Below are 24,944 nucleotides of genomic sequence, written 5' to 3' on the forward strand. Positions count from 1 at the left end.
CTGTTCAAGTCCGAGTCCCAGTTCATGGCCAACTATGATCCCGTGTTGTACAGCTTAAGTAATTGGCCCCTGTGCGAAAAATGGACTGTTCAGCTCTCCTTGGGTAATTCTAAGCCTTGGCCAAGGACCCGGGTACCTGTTCAAGTCCGAGTCCGAGTTCATGGCCAACTATGATCCCGTGTTGTACAGCTTAAGTTGGCCCCTGTGCGAAAAATGGACTGTTCAGCTCTCCTTGGGTAATTCTAAGCCTTGGCCAAGGACCCGGGTACCCGTTCGAGTCTGAGTAGTGGGATTGACACTCAAGTACCCGTCATTTTCGAGTACCTCCACAAAGCCTTCAACTTTTAACTCCTTTTGAATAAGGTTAACTTTTCATTTAAAACTCCAGTTAATTATTCAATAAAACTTGAAGATATATTTTAATTTGTTTTTCACAAAACACGAAAATAAAATAGTTATATTTTTTATACATATTTCCAAAAGTCTATATCTCGAATCATCATTAATCTGTTATAATATTTTTAATATAAAAATCTTTCTAGTTAGGCTTAGTAAAACAAGAAATTAAAAAACAAAGGAATAAGGATCAATAAGGCTATTCTCGATTAATAACCAGTTTGACAAAATGTTTCTGGTCATCTTGGTCTTCTCAAATAAACTAGAAATAAGTTACCATCCGAGACATTTTTTGTTTCGTTTTTATAGAGTTTGCCAACTATTTAAATTGGAACTTTGCTCTTTTAAAAGTTGAGCTTTTATCACTTCCTCTTCTTTGTGAATGGCATCTTGCATTAATTCGTCATGGCTAGGATGCCATAATCGCGCAATGGCTCTCTCAAGATTAAGAGCATAGACAGGATGTGACGGAACAAGACTGCGGTGGATCTTTAAAAAGGTTTAAAATATAATTTAAACTAGAGGCGTGAGAGTCCTCATTCTTAGTCTGAGTCCTAGAAAAACGAGTTTCGAGTCCAAGTGGTGGGATTTGGACTCGATTTAGGCCTAGGCCAAGGACCCGGGTACCCGTTCGAGTCCTAGAAAAACGAGTTTAGAGTCCGAGTGGTGCGATTTGGACTCGATTTAGGCCTTGGCCAAGGAAACGGGTACCCGTTCGAGTCCTAGGAAAAACGAGTTTCGAGTCCGAGTGGTGCGATTTGGACTCGATTTTGGCCTTGGCCAAGGAAACGGGTACCCGTTCGAGTCCTAGGAAAAACGAGTTTCGATTCCGAGTGGTGCGATTTGGACTCGATTTAGGCCTTGGCCAAGGAAACGGGTACCCGTTCGAGTCCTAGGAAAAACGAGTTTCGAGTCCGAGTGGTGCGATTTGGACTCGATTTAGGCCTTGGCCAAGGAACCGGGTACCCGTTCGAGTCCAAGAAAAACGAGTTTCGAGTCCGAGTGGTAGGATTCGGGCTCGATTTGGGCCTTGGCCGAGGATCCGGGTACCCGTGAGAGTCCTAGAAAAACGAGTTTCGAGTCCGAGTGGTGCGATTTGGACTCGATTTAGGCCTTGGCCAAGGACCTTGGTACCTGTTCGAGTCCTAGAAAAACGAGTTTCGAGTCCGAGTGGTGCGATTTGGACTCGATTTAGGCCTTGGCCAAGGACCCGGGTACCCGTTCGAGTCCGGACTCGGAATTGAACTAAAATACACGTAATTTTCGGACTCGATTTAGGCCTTGGCCAAGGACCTTGGTACCCGTTCGAGTCCTAGAAAAACGAGTTTCGAGTCCAAGTGATGGGACACGGACTCGATTTAGGCCTTGGCCAAGGACCCGGGTACCCGTTTGAGTCCTAGAAAACCGAGTTTCGAGTCCAAGTAGTGCGATTTGGACTCGATTTAGGCCTTGGCCAAGGATCCGGGTACCCGTGCGAGTCCTAGAAAACGAGTTTCGAGTCCGAGTGGTGCGATTTGGACTCGATTTAGGCCTTGGCTAAGGACCGGGGTACCAGTTTGAGTCCTAGAAAAACGAGTTTCGAGTCCCAGTGGTGTGATTTGGACTCGATTTAGGCCTTGGCCAAGAACCTGGGTACCCGTTCAAGTCCTAAAAAACTAGTTTCGAGTCCGGAAACGGACTTGAACTCTGAGTACACGTCATTTTCGAGTACCCGTACAGGCCTAATTTAAACCAACTTAAAATGACTTTTATCATCTTATTTTATCTTTTACCTGCAACGTTTCAACTAAGTCAAAAGGACTAATGGGGGGTAGAATATGAGTTTTTGAGGATGAACACGCTAATTCTAAGGCAGCTTCGCTTTCAGCCCAATCAGATGTAGGCTTTAAACTTGGCACGTGTTCTCCACATGAAGACACATTTGTTGCATTACTAAAACCAACATTTAATTTACATTTCTGGGTGAATACAGTTTTTTTAAGACTGTAATTACCTTTCAGTCATATGATGTGATATTTTATAAAAGTTTCTAATATAAGGGTTGATCGGTGCACTTCCAATTGAATGAATAAATTTCCCCTCTCTTAATTTATAAGCCCTTCTCCGTGAGCAGATTTGAATCAAAATATTTTTAATAAATTGATGAACAGCTATCATCAGTATTTTCACAGTTCTTTCATCAATTTCATCTAAACCCGTTTCCCAAGCACAAACAAAAATTCTCCCATACATCATCGAGACATCGGGAAGCAGAAAATCGCGAGCGCAGAAAGATACCCTAGTATCATCATGCTCGTCTCTAGGTACAAAATGAGGGGCGTAACTTAAAGGGTTTGCTGGTTGGAATCGATGCTAAAATAAATAAAAACTATAATAGTCATATCCAATATTTTAAAGTTCGTTAAAAATATTTCTAACGAACCTCAAAAGTTGCCCTAAGTTGCCTCTTCTTTTTTGTTTTTCCTACATTTTGTTTATCTTTCTTATTAATATGACCACTGTGTGATGAGTCTTTAGTAGGCCTACCTGTTCCCAGGATTTCGAATATAAAAAATATACAATTTTGAAATAGGTCAATTTCAATTTTACTACGCTAAACTTTCCAAAAAGAATTTTTAATTATTTTTTAACTCACTGTGTATTGAACTTTGGCATTTGTTTAAAATTGCAACGAGAAATTCATTGTGAAGGTGAACTATAATTTAATTCAATTAGAATAATTAGTTCAAAATATTTCAATATCGGTAAATGTCTATTGGACTAATGGCACCCCATGTTATTTCCCCATAGAGCTTAATACAGTCGAAGGCAGATGGCTGCCATTACTTACCGGCATCGTGATTTAATATTTTTCTGGCTTCATAGTCAAAATCTTCTTTTGTTATCTGTAAAATGACGTTAATTATCTAATACTGCATGCAATTATTGATTAAAATAATTTTTAAATTAATTACCTTTTGTTTAAACCATAGTTTCATGCTGCTTAAATAACTGTAAACAAAACAAAAGTTGAAAATATTTTTAATTTCGGGAATTCGGACAGACATCAATGCATGACAACACCAAGGCTTAACGTAAAAACTTTATTTTACGATAAAAAAATTCCTTTCGCACTTCAATTTGATTTTATGATATAAATGACATGTTATTAAGTTAATTTATAAACTTACAATTTAAAATCATCCCCAATAGCATCATGAAGTTGTTTTCGTATTGAATTAAGCGGCATAACATTACCAGCCATTTTGAATTTAGGCTTTAATAAGTTAGCAAGCAGAAATCCCATCGAAGTGGAGCGACGTGCGTAATCGAGTCGGCTATGTCACCACAGACCCAAGAATACACTCTACAGCAATGGATAAGTAAATTTACGACTGTCGTTTCCCTACACATTTTATTCAATCATTCGTAATTCCCAAAGCGCGGTTCAAGTACTAAATTCCTGTTTAAAAATAGGCGTATCCATGTCCAAATTTAAAATTATGGAAAATCAAAAAGGGTGTCGCCGAGTTGCGTGCCCATTGAAGCGAAAACCTTGAACTTGAGCCCTGGCGCACCTAAACTTCCACTAGGAGCGCAACGACGTTGATGACGTTGTTGATCATGATGAAAAACGTGGCAAAACGTAGCAAAGCCATCTATCGGATTTCCACAAGTGTTCCTTCTTTTCTCGACGTCGGCGTGTAAAATGGCTAGTCGTGTTGGTCTCGATCAAAAGGAACTAATAAGTAAAGCTGAAGATGTAGCTGACCAGGTGAAAATTTTAATTATTAGCTTCATTAGATTTCAAACTTTAAGTACAGTAACCTTAACTATATAATTGCATGATGATCTCACGCGATACCGTTATGGATCGGCATATGGTATGACCCCTCATAGTTGATTAACCTACATTTTGATGGTTGCTCTTACCAGGACACTAGACCACATTCTCGGCAACCAGACAAATATGCCCTTAGGGTTGTCTTAGATTCCAAAATAGAAATTATTCAATTTTTTAATTGGAATGGGCTATTAGTTTCAAGTTAAGACCATAGTTTTGTAATGAAAAATAGGTTCTACGATATGGGAAACACATTTTGCCACACGCTGCTCGACTATGTCTGGTCAGTACCTTTATTGAGGATGGTATTCGTATGTGGTTTCAATGGAACGAACAACGGGATTACATGAACATATCCTGGGGAGTTGGATGGTTCTTATCAGTCCTGTTTGTCCTATTCAACTTTATCGGCCAATTAGCCGGATCAGTTATGGTGCTAATGAGAATTCAAGTGGTTCCAGCCTGTGGATTGCTATTTTTCATCGTCTTATTGCAAACAATAGCGTACAGCATCCTTTGGGACATGCAGTTTCTTTTAAGGTATGAAACTTGGAGCATGGATGAAGGATGCGCGTGAGGAAATTTGTTTTCACTCTACAGGATCGGCAACTCCCTATCTCGGACGACAGAATATTCTGTATATACTCTGTTACAACATCGGTTGTCAGCACGCGCAAAGCTATTTCTCTATGTAACGTAGCTTTGTACGTGCTGTCAAGAGACAAAAAACTTCAGGATCTTCAGGATTTAAAATATCCGCGAGTTTTTTTGGCTCGAGTGCATGGACCTCTAGGCTTTAGTTTCAAATGCGTGTAGTAGACTGTATGCAATTTCACACGTATTTGAAACTAAGGCCTAGAGGTCCGTGCACTCGAGCTAAAAAAACTCGCGGATATTTTCAATCCTGAAGATCCTGAAGTTTTTTGTCTCTTGACAGCACATACAAAGCTACGTTACATAGAGAAATAGCTTTGCGCGTGCTGACAACCGATGTTGTAACAGAGTATATACAGAATATTCTGTCGTTCGAGATAGGGAGTTGCCGATCCTATAGCGTGAAAACAAATTTCCTCACGCGCATCCTTCATCCACGCTTGGAGGTTGAAGGTCAAACACAGGCAGTTTAAACTTGGTTTTTCTATCATTATGATAGAAATTTGTCACTCGTTGGTGCACTGCTATTATTGGTAGCGGAGAGTCGAACTGAAGGAAAAAGTCTATTCGCTGGTGTTCCGACATTAGGCGAAAACAAACCCAAAAATTACTTACAGCTTACCGGACGAATCTTATTGATTTTCATGTTCCTGACTCTACTCAGACTCGAAATTTCTTTTATCCAAATAATCTTGAATATTGTAGCCACCGCTCTCATGGTTTTGGTTATGATTGGCTATAAAACAAAATTATCCGCGTTAGTTTTAGTCTTATGGCTATCTTCCCTTAATCTCTACGTTAACGCTTGGTGGACCATTCCAAGCTATAAACCAATGAGAGATTTTCTCAAATACGATTTCTTCCAGACATTATCGGTGATAGGGGGTTTATTAATGATTGTTGCACTTGGTCCTGGTGGGGTAAGCATGGATGAACATAAGAAAAAATGGTAGACAATTGATTGAAACTAACAAAAATTTATTAATTAATTAAAAAATCCCAAATTAAAATTTAATATCCTTGCCTGTCAAAATGCGCTTTTGTTTTTTTTTTTTTTTTTTTCATTATTGTCCAAAAATTAACCAAACATTTCTAAGTTTTTTTTTTTTAAATTTCAAAATTGTATTATGGTTATTAAATTCATTTCTTTTTTAACCATTTTATTAAAAATATATACCGTTGTTGGATGGTACTATATATAAAAAAAAAGATCAAGCTTCCTTATAAAAACTATGTGTTTTTCAAAATTAATTATTATATAAGAGACCCTGTGGATTTATTTATGTAACATTTCCATCACTGTGTTTTTGGTGATAATAATAAATTTACTAATTTTTATATAATTGTCACATTTTTCTTTCAAATATTATTATATTTTAAAATAGATCTAAAATTTATCATTTGATATTTTAAATAAAAGGTTCTAAGGTATTATTTAGTCCAATGTCTAACGAGATAAATTGATTAACGTCATTAATACAAACGTAAAAACAATTTTTATATGAAAGAGGCACCTGTATAGCTTATACAGTATAAGTTTCTATAGAAAAATAACATGCAGTGCCAATTGCATCGTTAAAAACAAATTGGCTTATTAGAGGGCACCACTCTCCCTGGTTTCCCGCCAATTCTTGTATGTCGTCTGCTTTTACGTTTAGTCAGCTGTGTTTTCAATATAAAATGTTTTTCGATTAAATAAATATTGTTTTATAGATTAATCCATTATTATGGCTACTTGGAAACGTTTAGCGTGTAATTTTAAAGAATTAAATTTAGATAAAACTTTAGTTTGTGGCCAATCCTTTAGGTAAGTTACATTTTCATTCCATGGAAGCCGGTTAACGGCATCTGCCACATTTCCACCAATCACAATTTTATACCTGGACCACTAACAACGCTTCCACAAATTTTAAATATATTTAAGATGGCGGCAAAACGGTAAAGGTGAATGGATAAGCGTTCTTTCAAATTTAGTTTGGTCCCTAAAACAGGACCCAGAAACTGGGGATATATTATATTTGGTACACGGTCCAGAAGTTCATAATGAACCAAGTCCTAACCCCCAAACATCCGATAATAAAACAATAAAAAGAAATACACGCAAAAAGAACCGTTATAATCCAATTAAAAAAGAACCCGAAGCCTTGGCCATCACAAATCATTTAGAAATTAAGGGATCCAATTCACAATGTCACGAAACGATCCTGAGGGATTATTTTCAATTGGACATAAGTGTTGCGGATTTATATAAAGAATGGTGCGAAGCTGATGACCATTTTAAAGATGTGGCGAATAAGTTCCCAGGCATACGAATATTGAGACAAAATCCGATCGAAAATTTGTTTGCTTTTATATGCTCATCTAACAATCACATAACTAGGTACATTTTCGGCATAAGTTCATAAGATAATGTTCCATAAGTTTGTCACTAGTTACAAACTGGAGCTTGTCACGAAGTGACGTAGGCAGTGTTGTTCCTTGGATTTTTGGGAGCGTATTTTCCCCAATAGTAAAACGTACTACCCCAATGGGAGGTTTTTGAAAACGTACTTTTCTCCCTTTGGGGGTATTAAAATTTCCTTCCCCCTCCACGAAAGGCTTTTGGCGCCATCTTGCGGCGTAATTTTCGTCCCATAGACGTTAATGTTAAAAAATGGAATTTGAAAATGTACTTTCAAATATCAAAATGGGCTTTTCGTTCTCAAGACTTTAAAATGTACTAAAAAAGTACAACTGTACTACCAAGAACAACACTGGACGTAGGTCATAGATTCGAGGTAATGCGACGCCTGGTGAGGCGCTATCAAAGGCTTAGTACAAACTAAATAGGAAGATGGACTGCAAAATTACCGGAGTTTAGTCCATTCTCGCTTGTCGTTCTCGAACTAGCTCTCAGTAATTCTCTAGCATTACGAAGTATAGGTAGTGTCATACTTATGGAACATTTCTCATAAACTTATGTTCTCGGTGATGACGTCTTTAGTTTATGTCCCGTAACAAATAATTTTACCTGCAATGTAATAGAATATCAGGAATGGTTGAAAAACTATGTACCAATTATGGACAGTATTTGATGGAAGTTGATGGCGAAAAGTATTATTCTTTCCCTACCGTTCAAGCATTATCTGTAGAAGGTGTTGAACCAAAACTGAGAGAATTAGGCTTTGGTTATCGCGCAAAGTACATCGCTAAAACCGCCAAAGAATTAGCCAATAATCATCCTAGCAATTACTTGGAGACATTACGCGAAGTCCCATTCGAAGAGGCCCATAAACATCTTATTAAACTGCATGGTATTGGGGCCAAGGTTGGTTAGAATCATGGCACGACAATGTCGCATCAATCTTGACTTGCTCCGCGCTCTTTGCAGGTGGCCGATTGTATTTGTCTTATGTCATTGGATAAAACAAACGCGATTCCAGTTGACACTCACGTATGGCAAATTGCCGCTAGAGATTATCTACCTCACCTGAGAGGAAAGAAAACTGTTACCGCGTCCATGTACAAAGAAATAGGTGTGCTTCTTGAGGGTTTTATCATTAACTGTCCACTGACGTTCTAATATTGTTATAGGCGATTTTTTCCGAGAAAGGTTTGGGAAATACGCTGGATGGGCGCATTCGGTAATACGTCCAGACATTATTTGGTGTAATTAGTATTTCCTAATTGCTTTACTTATAGGTTTTATTCTGCTCTGATCTAAAGAAGTTCCAAAAGACTTAAAATAATCCACTGATCTGTTGTATTTTAATTAATAAAATAAATTTCCTTTTTAACTTTTCGTCATTCTTTTTCGCGTTATGTTATTGGTTACTGAGAGCTTGTCATAAAGTGACGTACGTGAAACGTCATAGATTCTCGTAAAGCGATTGTCAAAAGGTTAGTACATACTAAATAGGAAGATGGACGGCAAAACCGTGTATAAGTCTCTAGCATTACGAAGTATAAGTAGTGTCATGCATACTTATGGACTATATCTTATAAACTTATGTTCATGTGTAATAAAAACACGCAAATTGCTTAAATCACTTTATTAGGCGTACAATTGTTTGCATTAACAAAAATGATGGCGGCGTTGATGCTCCCCTGAATTCAGCATTTATTTTTTTTAAAGAGGTGCAATTTCTCTTTCGTTTAATTCTTTTGATAATACTGTTTAATATTCTTCGCCTTCCTCTTCTTCCTCGCCGCCTTCCAAAGAGTCCATTCCGACTTCTTCGTAATCCTTTTCCAAGGCTGCCAAATCCTCACGAGCCTCGGAGAACTCGCCTTCTTCCATACCTTCTCCGACATACCAATGAACGAAGGCTCGCTTAGCGTACATCAAATCAAACTTGTGATCGAGACGGGCCCAGGCCTCGGCGATAGCAGTTGTGTTTGACAACATGCAGACGGCGCGAGGTACCTTAGCTTGATCACCTCCGGGCACGACAGTTGGTGGTTGGTAGTTGATACCGACCTGAAAATTAACAAGAGTGATATAGACCTCCGAACTACCGATTTCTTTGAACCATCCATACCTTGAAGCCAGTTGGGCACCAATCGACAAACTGAATGGATCTCTTGGTCTTAATAGCTGCGATGGCGGCGTTGACGTCCTTAGGTACAACATCGCCTCGGTACAACATGCAACAAGCCATGTACTTGCCATGACGTGGGTCGCATTTTACCATTTGATTAGCGGGCTCAAAACACGCTGGATGCAATAATAATCAGTATAAATAAAAGTGCAAGGCTAAGCTTTGGCTCATTCGCTTCGCCTACCGTTGGTAATCTCAGCGACGGTCAATTGTTCGTGATAGGCCTTCTCGGCCGAGATGACTGGTGCGTAAGTGACCAAGGGGAAATGAATACGCGGGTAGGGCACCAAATTGGTCTGGAACTCTGTCAAGTCGACGTTGAGGGCGCCGTCAAAGCGAAGCGAGGCGGTAATCGAAGAGACGATCTGACTAATTAGCCGGTTAAGGCTAGTGTAAGATGGACGTTCAATGTCCAAGTTACGTCGGCAGATGTCATAGATGGCTTCGTTATCGACCATGAAAGAACAGTCCGAATGTTCAAGGGTGGTATGGGTGGTCAAGATGGAGTTGTATGGTTCGACTACGGCTGTGGAAACCTATATCCAAGTAATCCAACCAAGTCAGATTTTAACAATTGGACCTTCGTTTAACTTGGCTTATGGATGATGGAACAAGACACCAACCTGTGGAGCGGGGTAGATAGAAAATTCCAATTTTGATTTCTTCCCGTAGTCGACCGATAGACGTTCCATAAGTAGAGACGTAAAACCCGAACCGGTGCCCCCGCCGAAAGAATGAAAGATCAAAAAGCCTTGAAGGCCAGTGCATTGATCCGCGAGCTTGCGAATACGGTCCAAAACAACATCCACAATCTCTTTTCCGATGGTGTAGTGTCCTCGGGCGTAGTTGTTAGCAGCATCCTCCTTACCGGTGATCAATTGCTCGGGATGGTAAAGTTGTCGGTAAGTTCCTGAACGGACTTCATCTACGAGAGGGGCAACCATACACTCGTCAATTACGGTGACAAGGGAGTACGGATGGATCAGAGTACACCGTTACGTACCGACGACGGTTGGTTCCAAATCGACAAAGACGGCCCTGGGGACGTGTTTCCCTGCACCAGTCTCCATGAAGAAGGTGTTAAAGGAGTCGTCACCACCACCCACGGACTTATCCGAGGGCATTTGACCGTCAGGTTGGATGCCATGTTCCAGGCAATAGAGTTCCCAGCAGGCATTGCCGATCTGGACTCCGGCTTGACCAATGTGGATACTGATACATTCCCTCTGTTAAATAATTAAAAGAAAAAAATAGAGATTTCATAATCAACCCTTTCATTAAACACCGATTATAGTCTCAATCTAAATTAGTTTAGACAAAGTCATTCCCAAGTAAAAACCTTCCATCCGTAACTTATTGGATCAATGATTTTAATTGACAGAAGAAGGCCTAAAGGTTCATTGCACTCTCCATGGGTAATCTCTTCATCCCCCTTAGGCGTTTATAAACCCCTTTGAGGTCTATGGGTTTTATGGTTGTACGCTCTGATAGGGCAAGACGGGAATCAATAACCAAGAAGAGAACTTAGACAGGAAGCCCTCAAAAAAGCCACACCCTTAATGAAGAATGAAGATGAAAAATTACCGCGCCAAATTTGAACTGGATAACACCACGTTCTTAAACCAGTGTTAAGTTAAATTTAAAATTTTTTACAGAAAATAAGGGTCTATTTCAACTTCACCACCTTGTTACTATACAGGTCGATGAAGGTCTATTGTACGCCGTCCTTTTCAACTCCATACAAAAGCTCTAGACATGAGAAGGTTATGGCGATCGAAACTCTGGATCAATAATAGGCATGCTAAGCCTAAAAGCAAAAGCGGGCATAGCGACAGACATTGTTAGGGCGTGGTTTCCCACGGGTGCCCCCCTCTTCCTCTCCCCTTTATATAATAGATCCAGCGCCTTCCGGACTGAAAGGACTTGGTCTAAAACAATATCCGAGTTGCACGAAAGTCATTTAAAAAATTTATTCCCTTTCTTACGTTTTCAACCCCACAAACACGAAATGCATACAAAAAAAGGGGTTAACGAAAAACCATTATGCAAATACCAGCTTGACTAAAGGTAGAAATAAGAGCTTAACTCTGTATATAAAGAAGTAAATAACCCTGAAGTATAACAACTAAGGTTGCAACTTACTTAAGCCTATACTATAAGCCTCTTTCACGTTAAAAAGGGGGGGGGGTAGGCAATCCTCAGCATCGGGACGTACCAGGGGTTTATCCACTCTCTGGACCCGAAACGCCTAGAGCGCAGGCGCCGAAAAGCGAGATGGAAGACAATTCAACCCCCGCATCTTTCCCTCTTAGTTACATCGTAGAGGCGCATTTAGAACTTATAACTTCGGCGGTTATCTACTTCTGATACACTGATATTGATTTTAATTCAAGACGCATTTGCCAGAACGACTAAAGCCCTAAATCTGTTGTTTTTATGCAGGCAGGGTAAGGGTAGAAATTAACTTTGCCCTTATGAGAGGCCTCTTAACTCTAAACCCACACACTCAAAAACAATGTTTCAAGTACGTTAATTTAAATATATATTTTGTGTAATTCTTATTCTTAAATTCGCAGGGGTGCAGGTTTTTGAATTTTAATTAGGGAAAAATACAAAAAGTAAAAATTATAACCAAGCGAGCGTTACTAAAAATTGAGGTTACGTAAAACGTACGTACGTACGTTTTTGTTCAAATTATTTTGTTAAATATTCATTTTCCGGTTTTGCGGGTTTTTTTTCCTTTGATATTATAATAATAACAATTAACTTTTAAGTTATTCAAAATCGTGCCCTTCATGAATTTCGCGTGTTTTTACACGAAATACTGAATTTTGAATTTAATTAAGTTTTAAAACGCAAAGCAAACATAAGATACACATGCCGAGAACTGTCAAAAAGATAAAAACGTACCATGATTTTCTTTGGTTGATAGGTTGGTTTAGATGTTGATATAAATTAATACAAATCTGTATAAAATAAGTTAACAATTGTATAATATATTACTATAATTTCAACGAGAGAAATTTATTATTTTTAAGAAAAAAGCGCGGACCGGTCAAGTAACGGTGCCGTACCCGCGAATTATAAGACTGTTCTGACGCAAGGATAGCCTTTATATAGGAGACCACACCCGGCCAGAAACCTTTACTATTATGCAGGTTCTTTCAAGATAGATTCTTATTGGTTAACCGTTTTCGATTTATGACGTCACGGGCGCCGCATCAGCGCCAGGAATGACTTCACGTCGGTCTGGAAAGGGCTTTTAATTTTTCCTTTCTGTTATATTTTTTTTTATTTAAGCCCTAGTTTTTATGCGAATCAGAAATTACGACTCCGTGAGACTTAATTAAGCTTAATTAGTTTAATGCTATGCGGTGTTTCTAAGGCTTATTATTAAAGTAGTTAAATTGCTTAAGTTGCTAATTGAGATTAATAGCTAGCGCATAACTTTCAAAATATATTACAGAATTTTTAATAATGTAGAGACTATCAAAAAGAATTAGATGTTGGATTTGGTATATTATGATTAAATTTGGATTAAAATGTATATAATAGATAGAAGTTCAAAAATGCTATCTAAAAGCTAGCGAAAAAAGTCAAAACTACACATATATAAGTACATTCATAAGTTTATAAGATGTTCAATAAGTATGAGACTTCCTATACTTCGTAATGCTAGAGACTTACAGCTCGAGCTAGTTCGAGAACGACAAGCGAGAATTGAAGTACTACACTCGGTGGTTAATTTTGCAGTCCATCTAATCCTATTTAGTCTGTACTAAGCCTTTCACAGCACCTCACCAGGCGTCGCTTTACCTCAAATCTATGACCTTCGATCGTCACTTCAGGACAAGCTCCTGTTTGTAACCAGTGACAAACTTATGGAACATATCTTATGAACTAATGTTACTTTTGGTAAATATAGCAACCGAAAAGCCTTGAAAGGCGAATATGGATTTAACAATACATAAAATCATTTACATGGTTTCTAAGCAACATGAAAGCAAAACATGAAATACGTCACGGGGTTTTAACAAAAGCCATAACATGACTGTAAAATCGTTAAATTTAACGATCTGTGATAGTAACGGATTCCAGATGTACAGTTTTACATAAGACAAAGTCAAAATTCAACGTAACTCTGTACTACTGAATCATCTAAGACGGACAACACATGTCTGGTTGCCCAAGAATACTTAGTTTACATTTAGAACTACAGTTACGATATATACAATCGGAAGTTCAACAATACTTCGTTGAAGTAAGCAGTTTTGTGCTAAAGATGAAGGCCATGGTTAAAGGTACTCTGTTCATTGTGCTAGTATCTCCTAAACGAGGGGCAAGAAGCGATATCTAGTTTACTAGGGAGAAGGTATAAATTCACCACATTTCTAGCTTTAACTCCAGTCCAAACGTAGGTCCGGAGTTAATCCCCGCCTCTAAATTACAACCAGCATCTCATTGGTTCTTGAAAACTCACGTCAGCGCGACACGAATTATGAAAATTACGTATTTTTCGACTGAGGAGAAGCAAAATAGCCGGGCCTCCTTTTACGTCCCCCCTTGTATTTTGAAAGGGGGACTGGGACTATGGCGCGCGAATACTTCGGCATCTTACACCTTCTCCCTAGTAAACCAGATATCGCTTCTTGCGACGGTATCCTGAAGAAAGATTGGGTTAACCCCTCACCCCTACAGACGAGTTCGCTCTGCTACATGTTTAAATGTAAATAATGCTGGCCATAAATAAATTAGAACTGCGCTGCAGTGTTTTACTTCCGGCATTACGAACTTCTAATTCAACAAGAATATTTTGTGCTTTTGCTAAAATAAAGATCGCAGACTTTATGGTGTCTGTTTTATGTAAAAACAAGAAAAACTGAAAAACCCAGATTCGTCAAAAGTTAAATTGTTAAGCCTCGTAAATGTAGAAATCGTATAATCAGAAGCGTGAGGGAATATGATTGCGATAATTAGGAAAACGTGTATTAGAACTCATGCAGAATTTATATTTATAAAATGGTTCACGCGTCAGTCAGCCAGCTTTGAGAGTGACTAAATCTACGACGTATAACCCCAGCCTAGACGCTGGCGCGTGTTTTGGATCAATAAAAGGAAACAGAGACCCAGACATTTTGGTGGAGGAGAGAGTACCAAACACGAGGGGTCTTTCACCCAGCCTGTACTCGTACCATAAGTTTATAAGATATGTTCCATAAGTAATGCTAGAGACTTACCGCTCGAGCTAGTTCGATAACGACGAGCGAGAATTGAAGTCCTACACTCGGTGGTTAATTTTGCAGTCAATCTAGGTCCTATTTAGTCTGTACTAAGCCTTGGACAGCGCCATACCAGGCCTCCCTCGCTTTACCTCGTTACTTCATGACGAGCTCCAGTTTGTAACCAGTGACAAACTTATGGAACTTATCTTATGCTTGTACTAAAGGGATCACTTCGAAAGCCCTACCCTTTGACTGTGTTAAAATTATCGGAGAGTGATTAGCCCCTCGCAACACACGTCCAACCTGATCGGACATGAGGTGCTGAAATGGGGAATGTCCGAAATTGACCCCAAATTATCGGAAGGGATTATATTGCGGACGGAAGTAACAAATTCCTATTCAATTATTTTAAATATTAATCGGATTTGGAGTCACTTCCTAGTTTTTCCGAGGTACTAGTACCGAGGAACGTTTGTTATTTGGATTAATCGATATAATTGTGCTGTACAAGGGGTCGCAGCTGGGCGCCTGACTCGGGCGTATCAACCTATACAAAACAAGGAGTAGTATAGCGTTTTACAAAGCGTAGTGAGAATGAGCAAACTTGTCTAATTAGTCCAGTAGTCTTTCAGTGATTTTGGATTTTACGAGGACTACGCTAAAAAGTCACATATCCATTGATTGCCGAGTTGATTATTTATTTAACGCAGTATTGCCATTCTTTTGCGCAGCAATATTTAAGACTAAAATAAAGTTTGATTTGTGGTCCAGTTTTTATCGCCAAGGGCAGATATTAATTGCTTGATAAAATAAATCGATATTTACACCGTGGGACCAGTAACTCAGCATCACGGTGCATGCATAGATGGGCACTATCATATCATTTGATAGTTTTACCACTTGATACGATAGAAAACTAAATCTGCCCCAATCAAAGTATCAATTTTGATAGTTATTTTCGAGAAAAATTTGAATTATAATGATTGAATGAGTTTGATAGCTTAGAAAGTGCACTCGAAGTTGATATGATTCATTGAGTCGTTGAAATCTTCTTGAGAAAAATATCGATTCTCAACGTGATCTGGCTACTAACCCCATCTTTTAGAAATCATAAAAAATGATAGGCATTATTCCTTGAGAAATATATTGATTTTTTGAGTGATTTTATTTGGCGACATTTGTTTTCTGATTTCATTTTAAAAAGGTTATGAGCTAATCTTTGATAGGCAATTTTGATAGTTATGAAAATTTCTGGAAAGATAAGTTGTTTTTTGAATGATATCGAAGTTTTTAATATATTTGAACGTTAGGAAGTGTAGGTTTATTCTATAAGAAGATTCTGTACTTGGTGGTCGTTATAACCCTCTCAAACAAATAAATAAAAATAAAATAAACGATGGTTCAACAGTTCAAACTGTGAAGACGGAGCTTCTTGTATATAGAAGCTCCATGCTGTCACTGATGTGAACGACTACTCGAGGAGGAAGAACGATTCCACGAAATCATCCAAACGTAGAAGTAGATAAATTAAAGTGTAGATTTTTATTACCCACAGTTTTTAATTGCAATTTTTGCCTTTAATTATTATTAGTTAACCGTTTATAGTAGATGGTTTAGATTAAATCAAGGGCGAATAATTTGAGAAATTTTGGATAGTAGCTTTTGAACTATAGACAGTTAAAAGTCAAACTCGAGAAATGGGATTATGGAAATTATATGAATATATGAAAATATTAGAAATTCTACAAAATCAGGAAATATCAGGAATCGATTAAACAGAGTAAAATTAGGTAGAGACCAAATCAGTTTGATCGAAAACCATCAAATTTAAAGTCCGGAAATTAAATAATCGATTAATTTAGTCGTTCCTAAAGATTTCAATTTGATTTGATTAGCAAAAAATCTATCAAACAATGAGAGCCAATCTAACATATTGAAGGAAGATTTGATAGTTTCACCATCTATGATTTGTTGAGAGGGAAAAATCTATCTAACAAATAATGCCAGTCTAAAATATAGCTAGATGAATTGATAGTTTCGCCAAATATGATAGCTTGAGAGGAAAAATATCTATCTAACCAGCAGTGTCAGTCTAAAATATAGTCAGAAGAGTTGATAGTTTCGCTATCTATGATAGTTTGAGAGGAAAAATATCTATCTAACCAGCAATATCAGTCTAAAATATAGTCAGAAGAGTTGATAGTTCCGCCATCTATGATAGTTTGAGAGGAAAAAATCTATCTAAGAAGGAGTTCCACTCTAAAATATAGCGAGAAGAATTGATAGTTTCGCCATCTATGATAGTTTGAAAGGAAAAAAATCTATCTAAGGAGGAGTGCCCAACTCTGGGTGCATGTACCTTTGACTTTACTAACGGTATACTCCAAGTAATACTTAAAACCACTTAACCCCTAATCGTTGTGCAAGGAATCTGATAGTGAAAAGCGCCTCTATTTAAGCAGATCTCAATATCACATCAGTATTTATGTCACCTTTTAATGAATCCCCAAAGAAACAATATTGAAAACTTTATTCATTCTCCAAAACAATGTAAACAGTAACTAATTTACAGACGTGAAAATTCGCTGTTACTCTGAAAAATCCAATTCACGAATAAATAAATCAGCCTCACTAAATTCATTGTTTCTCGCAGCCGTATTAGTAGTCGATGGCCAATAATAGTACAGAATAATACTGAAAAACGCGGCCGTTTCCAAAATAATCATTCTACTTGTTAGGAATCGTTTAAAGAATGAAAACATAGAAGACATAAGATTAATCTTTGGATCTTCGCCGAACTTGAGTTTGACATATTTTACCTATTGGTATATTTCAATACCACTTAATTTCAACAATATACCAAGAAGCGATATCTAGTTTATTAGAGAGAAGGTATAAATTCGCCACATTTCCAGCTTTATCTCCAGTCCAAATGTAGGTCCGGAGTTAATCCCCGCCTCTAAATAACAACCAGCACCTCATTGGTTCTTGAAAACTCACGTCAGCGCGACGCGAATGACGAAAATTACGTATTTTCCGACTGAGGAGAGGCGAAATAGCCCGGCCTCCTTTTACGTCCCCCTGTATTTTGAAAGGGGGACTGGGACTATGGCGCGCGAATACTTAGGCATCTTATACCATCTCCCTTATAAACTAGATATCACTTCTTGAATTATAATTTATATAGAATAGTTACTTGTTGCGCTTGAGCCGGAATCATTGTATGAACGTAGTCGTTTGATATTGGGTTTTTGACAACTCGAAATGTTATATACAATTTTCCTTTAAGGTTAGGATCGAGAAAATCGGGCAAGCCTTCATTGTCAATGTATCTAGTGGAACCATCGTATATTTGTTCTACACAATTCAAATCAATGTTAACTTTCAAAGATACACTTGGAGCGTTTACATAATATCATACTTACTAAAACCACTCTGTTTGAAATTGTACTTAATCTCGAGTACTGTTCGCCCATCCAGACAAGTTAGATATCTCTTAAAACCTTTCTGTGATTCTTTAAATGATATTTCAATTTCGGCATCCAAACGCTTGAAATTTCCCGGTTTATAAAATGGATGTCGACTGTAAACAAAAACGAATATCACATCGCCTGGAAGATTTTTAGGGTCTTCATTACCCTCGCCAATAAAACAGCGTTCTTGATTTTCCATAACACCTACAATGGTACAGTACCAAATTTAAATATTCCATTAATAACCTGCAGAGAAACCAAGGCACGGGGATGGGGGTTATTTCCTTCGCGCCAAAAGGCAACGCCAGACGGAGCCCGAGTTCACTACACGCGGGAGACTAGCCAACTCACACTGCCTCTAGCGGCAGGGAAGTAACCCAAGAAGGTGACCTCATCCACCCCTGTGGTGTTTGTTTCTCTTCAATAATTAATCATATGGTCTAGTCCATTTTCAATAAACAAAACCATAACTCTTTAATACTCTCCATAAGTATGGGTCTGCACATGAGATAAATAAAATTGAAGAGACTTCAGCGGCATCTTTCCTTTCTTTGTTGAAAGGTTTCTTTTCCAAAGTCCAAACCAGAAAAGAATAAAGGCATGATCCATAGAGCTATCTCAGAAGCTAAGCTTAGTGTGACGTCAGTAATGCTATTTTTCCTTAGAATCAAAGCAGTACCCAACATGGCCGCATATTGCGAAAGCTAAGCCCTTGACAGTTTTACCTAGACACTGACGTCACAACTATTGTGAATTCCTTCCTTAGTCGGTTCGGGTTATGGGTATAGACGGGGATCACAATAGGCGATGGCAAATCCACCACCAGGAAACACCTCTACTGTTTCATAAAGGATGCGTTCTCCTTCCCATTCTTATGGAGAGTATTATAAGGTTATGATAAAACAATTATAATTTAAATCACCTTTTCTTATTTCAATTTTAAATGTTTGATCCTCGGAGATACAGCCAGTGCCCGAACAATTGGCGCAATTTTGTTCTCCTGTATTATATGTTTAGCCTAATTGGTTTAAAATTACAAGGATTTAATTAAGTATAGCAAACATTATCTCACCGTAATAACATAACCGGCAAGCAACTTCGCGATTAATGGTGTCAAATTTGAATCCGCCATTATAAACGTCTTCCAAACTAATATGAAGATTCCTTATAATTGGAGGGCATTTAGGTACGGGAGTATCATCAAATTTGAAAAAGGTTTTGAAATTAAATGATTCCGAATAATTAAACGGAGACGATACTCCGTATGTATCGTAATTGCGACGTTTCTCGGGGTCTATTAACGTTTCGTACGCTCGGTGTACTGCTTTAAACTAATTAATTAATTGTTATTAGTGTTTGCCAAGGCTTAATAAACTAAAAAAACAATCAAAATAGGTCTACCTGTTCGGCTCCATTTCGATTCCTATCAGGATGATAACGCAAGGCTAATTTTCGGTAAGCCGATTTAATTTCCGCCGGTGTTGCGTTTTGGTTAATTTCCAAAACGGAATAATAGTTTACGTCCATTTATTTAAACGTATTATGATTAAATTTAAACATTAAAATTAATATTCCAACTATGTTTACGACATTTAATTTTACTTATGGATTGATAAGGTAGAAATACCGTAGGAACGGATAACAACTTTGGTCTTTGGTGCATGGAGACTTGAATATTATTATCTTATCTTAATTTATGAACGCGCGTAGTAATTTGCAGACCTATCTAATTCGTAAACGTTGATTACATCGAAAAAGCGCCTTGCCTACAAGAAAATTGTCAAAGTAATAGAATTGATTGTCTCTATGCAAAAACTGTAAAATATCATACATATTTGTGATTATAATATTATCAGAAGTATATAATACTTCTCTTCGAGAGAAGTGTATTACCACAAATTGGGGTAATTGTAATTGTAACATGATTCTTCCCAACATCCCTTAACATTTGGAGCATGGTTACTAAACCGAATCACAAGGCGCGCTTGTGGATCTGATATTATTTATATATTACAATGTTTGCAAAATTAAAATTAATATGATTTGTATAATTTCAAACTTCAAAACATTTTAATTACAAATTTCCCAGTTTTTTTAAATAAAACAAATCAACACTTAATGTTAATTACATTAAAACTTTAATCATATTATTAAAAACTAAGCATATACAAAATTTGTTACAGGTTAAATTAAAGTGTATTAATTGTGCCACCTACGTGGATTCATTCATATTCATAAAGTTCAACCTACAAAACAGATTTCAAAAGTCATGAACACAAATTTTTATTCCAATACACAGTTTTCAGGCTAGAAGGCCTCATACCATTTACACAAGGAGACCCGCAAAAGTACAGACTATATTGTTCACCAAGTTGATTGGTCTCCTCGTGCAAATGCGGTATGGATCATCCTAGCCTGAAAACTATGAATATTGTTATTGATTTGCATATATTCACCTGAACTACTTCACTTTCTTTGAATCCTTCAGGTATTTTTGAGAGTTGCGATTTAGGCAACAATTCGTTCAATTTCTTAGCTAAGTCCCTATTAATTTTTTTTGGTAATGGCGCGTAGAATTTAACGTATAAATTTCCAAATTGGTTCTCGTCGTTCAAATATGGCATTCCTTTCCCTCTTACAACCAAAATTTCTTCGTTGGCTACAACTTTCCCCTGAAAAAAGGAGTACTAGTTAAAGAGAATAGTTAAAAAGTGCGCTTCGAAAAAGGGTGGTGGTAGGACCAAAGTTCTTGGATTGGTTCTATGGCCAATCAATTTTAAATTTGACTGGATATCTTACCCTATAAAGGACACCACTTTTACAAGTTATGATTTTAGTGTTTTAGGGATGACACCTTAATTGAATTAGAAATAATTATCATTCAGTTTCTCATAGTTAAATTTAAGGGGTCATCCGTAAAACCTATAATCATAATTCTTGTAAACGGTGGTCTCGGACGCCAAAATGTGATAGAACATTTTCGACTCAAAATCGACCATAGAACCCCCTGTACTTCGAATCTACCACCATTTTTTATCACATTGTATTATAGCAAGAAGGGATATCTAGTTTATTAGGGATAAGGTATAAGATGCCTAAGTATTCGCGCGCCATAGTCCCAGTCCATCTTTCAAAATACAAGGGGGGGGGGCGTAAAAGGAGGCCAGGCTATTTCGCCTCTCCTCAGTCGGAAAATACGTAATTTTCGTCATTCGCACTGACGTGAGTTTTCAAGAACCAATGAGATACTGGTTGTAATTTATAGGCGGAGATTAACTCCGGACCTACGGTTGGACTGGAGATAAAGCTAGGAATGTGGCGAATTATAACCTTCTCCCTAGTAAACTAGATATCACTTCTTGATTATAGTTTGTACAGTTTTTGGTTTAATGACTATGAAATCTTCATTTTTATCTAGCGATGGTATTGGCTTTTGAAATCCACAGAGTGATTCAGCTAACGAAATTTGCACCCAAATAAACAAATTCTCCTTATGCCTCGTGTAATATTGGTGTTCTTTCTGAATAATGTTAACTGATAGTTTATAATCGTTAGTGTGAATTTCATTTACTCCAGAATCAATTCCTGCAAGAATAAATGGCAATGGAGATTTGACGAAAAACAAAACCGCAATTTAACTTAATTTTAATTAGTTCACATAAATGTATTGCACACAAACCTCTCTTAAAATTAACATTGATTTTCCGCACTCCACATTCTGGACAAGAGGAATTTCTGCCTACAATTTATAATGAGTTAAATTATTAAACTTTAATTTTTTATATTAATTTAATATTTCTTAATATTTACTATCGGCAATTAAGCACGCTTCACAAGGTCTTTTATGTAAAACTGGAACATCTTCTTTCTCACATCCATTGAACATTTCTTCAAGTGTTAATTCAACGGATCCATTACCCATAAGCTATAAAAATTAAGATAATTTTAATTAATTAAATCATATGGTTATTAATTAACACGAATTACCTCTAATTTACTGTCGTCAGTTTCCATTTTCTAAGATTAAAGTAAAAAAAATGACAAGCCTCCAGTAATGACGCTGCTAGAATGCCAGGGAATTACTGCTATCTTTGTGTGTCTTAATACTTAGTATATAACATTATTTAACATACATGTTTATCATATCATATATGGATGTTTTTATCAAGAATTCACTTATTAAATTTGTTGAGAATGAACCTTTACAGCACCTCACTATATCTGTAAAAGAATCTAACGCTCGCAATCTGAAATCTCTCAAACATTCTTTATGCATAAATTGTTGGCACAGACACTCGACAAACTTTTACTTTATTTTCCCAAACTATTTCGCCATAGCATTCCAGATATGTTAAAAACAATTAAAGTGATCTTAATTTGACAAAATTGGGGTTGAAACACGACACTCGCGCTACTTTCACACCCCTTATAGTTAAAGTAGGTCTTAATCTGACTGATAAGTTTATGTAAAACTCTTATTTAAAAACATGACCCTTGACCCTTATCAAATACTTAACATCTCGCGCAAAGCAACACAAAGAGACATAAAACTTGCCTTCTACAAACTGTCAAAAAAATGGCACCCGGATAAAAATCCAAATGGAGTCGAAAAGGTATATTTAATTAATTGTTCATTAACGACACAATTCTAACTATTTAATTAATTAAACTAATTGGTGCTTAGTTTAAAGATATTGCCTGGGCTTATAAGATACTATCAGATGAGGTTACTAAGACCCAATACGATTTGGGCTATTATCACCCCAACACAACGCCGAGTTATCAACCAATGGGTCATTTCTTCAATTGGGCTGATATTGAGGAAATGTTCAAAAATTTTAGTAAAACAGAAAATATGACCCAAGCTGCACATACCAATTTGGATTTGCCATTGACCATTAAAGAGTTGTATAATGGGACTGTAAAAGAAAGGACAATAAGTAGAAGGGTTACTTGTCCTTCTTGTCAAGGTAAATTACAGTTGCCTTCTTAAAAATTAAATGTTTCAGTGGCACTTCACTTCAATTATACTTCCTTGTAATTAGGGTTAAGTCGATTTAGAAACTGCGAAAAATGCAAGGGTTTAAAAACAATCATTCAAGAAAAAACGTTCACAATAAATATTAGAAAAGGTACAGTGAGATTTTAGTAGTTTTTAAATCACATTAGAAATTTTGCACGTGTAACCAGAAGGGGATAATGGAAGAAGGGTGACAATGTATCCTCTTAATACTTTAGTTATGTAACATGATTCTTCCCAGGCTCATGCACCTTTTTGTTTGCTCTCCCGTTCATCAAACTTCAGATGGGCATCGCACCGTGCTAGGGTGAATTCTATAATTGTTTGGTATACTAAATCCTCAGCAATCAACCCACCAACAAACCTTGATTGTCTTGACGTGGGACAAAAACGCAAAAGCGCATGCATGCGCCTTGGCAAATAGTTAAGCAGCGCTAATAGAGTAACGATGAGGGAACTATTTATCGCGTGTGTGCATGATTTGTTTTAGTAACCTTGTGAAACTCCAAATGTTAACATGATGTTGGGAAGAATCATGTTACAATTACCCCGCTTTGTAGTAATACACTTCTCTCGAAGAGAAGTATTAAATACTTCTGGTGTAACTTAGTACTAAAATGAAATTCGTTGTTTTTCAGGAGCATTGTTGGGACAGTCCCTAACATTCATAGGAGAAGGTGATGATATTCCAGGTAATATTCCTGGCAATGTTAACTTCAAATTCACGAAAATAGACAACGACAAAAACTGGGATTTGGAAGGTTCCAATTTAGTCAGATACGTCAATATTGATTTGAAAAGTTGCTTTGAACGCGACGCTTCAATTTACTTTGAACCATTGGACGATACGCGTAAAATCTACCAAGCGACATTAGGAAAGCTTCCAAAATCAAGTAAAAGTGAAGATTTTTCAAAATAGAATTGATTTAAATTAAATTGAAAATAATTATGTCAGAATACAGTAAATCCAAGAAAAAAGTTCAACCTCATATTCATAGGCACTTTTACATCCCAAATATGGGAATGCCTAATCAACTTTCTGAAGAATGCGGATCATTGGTGATAGTATTAAAACCAAGCTATCCTAAAGATTTACCAAAAACAACGCGAATGGAAATTAAAAGACTTGAGATAAACAAAATTAAGAAATATGATATTGAAGACCCTTCTAAAGTAATTTCTCTCTAAAAAAACCATAAGTTCAAAAGATATGCTCCATAAGTTTGTCAAACTGGTTACAAACTGGAGCTTGTCATGAAGTGAGGGGGGTAGGTCATAGATTCGAGGTAAAGCAAAGACGCCTGGTGAGGCGCTGTCAAAGGCTTAGTACAGACTACAGACTAAATAGGACTTAGATGGAAGTTCTGCAAAATTAACTACCGAGTGCAGCCAATCAATTATCGCTTGTCGTTCTCCCTCGAAGTTCGAACTAGCTCTCAGCAAGTCTCTGTAGCATTACGAAGTATGGGTAGTGTCATACTTGTGGAACATATCTTATAAACGTATGCAAAAACGAGTATATTAATTTATTTAAACATATCAGATTTGTACCCTGAAAGAGCTGGAAATATCTGAATACGACGAAGGTTTTTTCAATAAACAATTTAAGAAGCATAAAAGTGTCTTTAAAGATTCAAAATCGAAGAAGGTAAGGTTTTCAAAAGTCTTTGTAATAAATAAAGACCAATTATATGGCGTTTTCTAGAAGCCTGTATTGAAATCTGAAAGCTTTGAAGTGCATGAAAGCAATACAAGAAAAAATAATCATAAACGCGC

At 37.1% G+C, this 24,944-nt stretch overlaps 6 protein-coding genes across 6 annotated transcripts; 2 read left to right on the forward strand and 4 right to left on the reverse strand.

The window, feature by feature from the left end:
* Positions 1-392: 392 nt before the first annotated feature.
* Positions 393-3,712, reverse strand: LOC149690370 (transcriptional adapter 1-like). Its single transcript, XM_089869928.1, has 8 exons — positions 3,567-3,712; positions 3,351-3,387; positions 3,227-3,281; positions 3,032-3,091; positions 2,819-2,922; positions 2,390-2,748; positions 2,169-2,328; positions 393-885 (listed from the first exon to the last, which is right to left on the reverse strand). The coding sequence occupies exons 1-8, from the start codon at positions 3,680-3,682 to the stop codon at positions 700-702; spliced, it is 1,077 nt and encodes a 358-aa protein (XP_089726054.1). The 5' UTR covers positions 3,683-3,712; the 3' UTR covers positions 393-699.
* A 282-nt stretch (positions 3,713-3,994) lies between these two features.
* On the forward strand, positions 3,995-6,216 carry Surf4 (Surfeit locus protein 4). Its single transcript, XM_089869931.1, has 3 exons — positions 3,995-4,150; positions 4,452-4,759; positions 5,373-6,216. The coding sequence occupies exons 1-3, from the start codon at positions 4,085-4,087 to the stop codon at positions 5,824-5,826; spliced, it is 828 nt and encodes a 275-aa protein (XP_089726057.1). The 5' UTR covers positions 3,995-4,084; the 3' UTR covers positions 5,827-6,216.
* Positions 6,217-6,518: 302 nt separating this feature from the next.
* Ogg1 (8-oxoguanine DNA glycosylase) lies at positions 6,519-8,649 on the forward strand. Its single transcript, XM_089869929.1, has 6 exons — positions 6,519-6,680; positions 6,798-7,253; positions 7,898-8,180; positions 8,244-8,388; positions 8,447-8,496; positions 8,555-8,649. Exons 1-6 carry the CDS (start codon positions 6,601-6,603, stop codon positions 8,594-8,596), a joined length of 1,056 nt encoding a protein of 351 aa, XP_089726055.1. The 5' UTR covers positions 6,519-6,600; the 3' UTR covers positions 8,597-8,649.
* A 240-nt stretch (positions 8,650-8,889) lies between these two features.
* LOC149690373 (tubulin alpha-1B chain-like) lies at positions 8,890-12,561 on the reverse strand. Its single transcript, XM_089869924.1, has 7 exons — positions 12,506-12,561; positions 12,364-12,419; positions 10,457-10,679; positions 10,077-10,378; positions 9,638-9,989; positions 9,394-9,569; positions 8,890-9,332 (listed from the first exon to the last, which is right to left on the reverse strand). Exons 2-7 carry the CDS (start codon positions 12,364-12,366, stop codon positions 9,030-9,032), a joined length of 1,359 nt encoding a protein of 452 aa, XP_089726050.1. The 5' UTR covers positions 12,367-12,419; positions 12,506-12,561; the 3' UTR covers positions 8,890-9,029.
* A 4,627-nt stretch (positions 12,562-17,188) lies between these two features.
* On the reverse strand, positions 17,189-19,261 carry LOC149690374 (uncharacterized). Its single transcript, XM_089869934.1, has 5 exons — positions 19,221-19,261; positions 19,071-19,148; positions 18,101-18,352; positions 17,872-18,032; positions 17,189-17,494 (listed from the first exon to the last, which is right to left on the reverse strand). Exons 3-5 carry the CDS (start codon positions 18,345-18,347, stop codon positions 17,264-17,266), a joined length of 639 nt encoding a protein of 212 aa, XP_089726060.1. The 5' UTR covers positions 18,348-18,352; positions 19,071-19,148; positions 19,221-19,261; the 3' UTR covers positions 17,189-17,263.
* A 1,047-nt stretch (positions 19,262-20,308) lies between these two features.
* LOC149690375 (dnaJ homolog subfamily A member 2-like) lies at positions 20,309-22,182 on the reverse strand. The gene is made up of 6 exons (XM_089869933.1): positions 22,136-22,182; positions 21,959-22,073; positions 21,828-21,887; positions 21,525-21,733; positions 20,605-20,820; positions 20,309-20,394 (listed from the first exon to the last, which is right to left on the reverse strand). The coding sequence occupies exons 1-6, from the start codon at positions 22,160-22,162 to the stop codon at positions 20,371-20,373; spliced, it is 651 nt and encodes a 216-aa protein (XP_089726059.1). The 5' UTR covers positions 22,163-22,182; the 3' UTR covers positions 20,309-20,370.
* Positions 22,183-24,944: the final 2,762 nt, after the last annotated feature.

The sequence above is a fragment of the Phalangium opilio genome, unplaced genomic scaffold, assembly GCF_054372755.1.
Source record: "Phalangium opilio isolate 3A_F unplaced genomic scaffold, DU_Popi_V2 ptg000031l_1, whole genome shotgun sequence".
Classification (NCBI taxonomy): Eukaryota; Metazoa; Arthropoda; class Arachnida; order Opiliones; family Phalangiidae; genus Phalangium; species Phalangium opilio.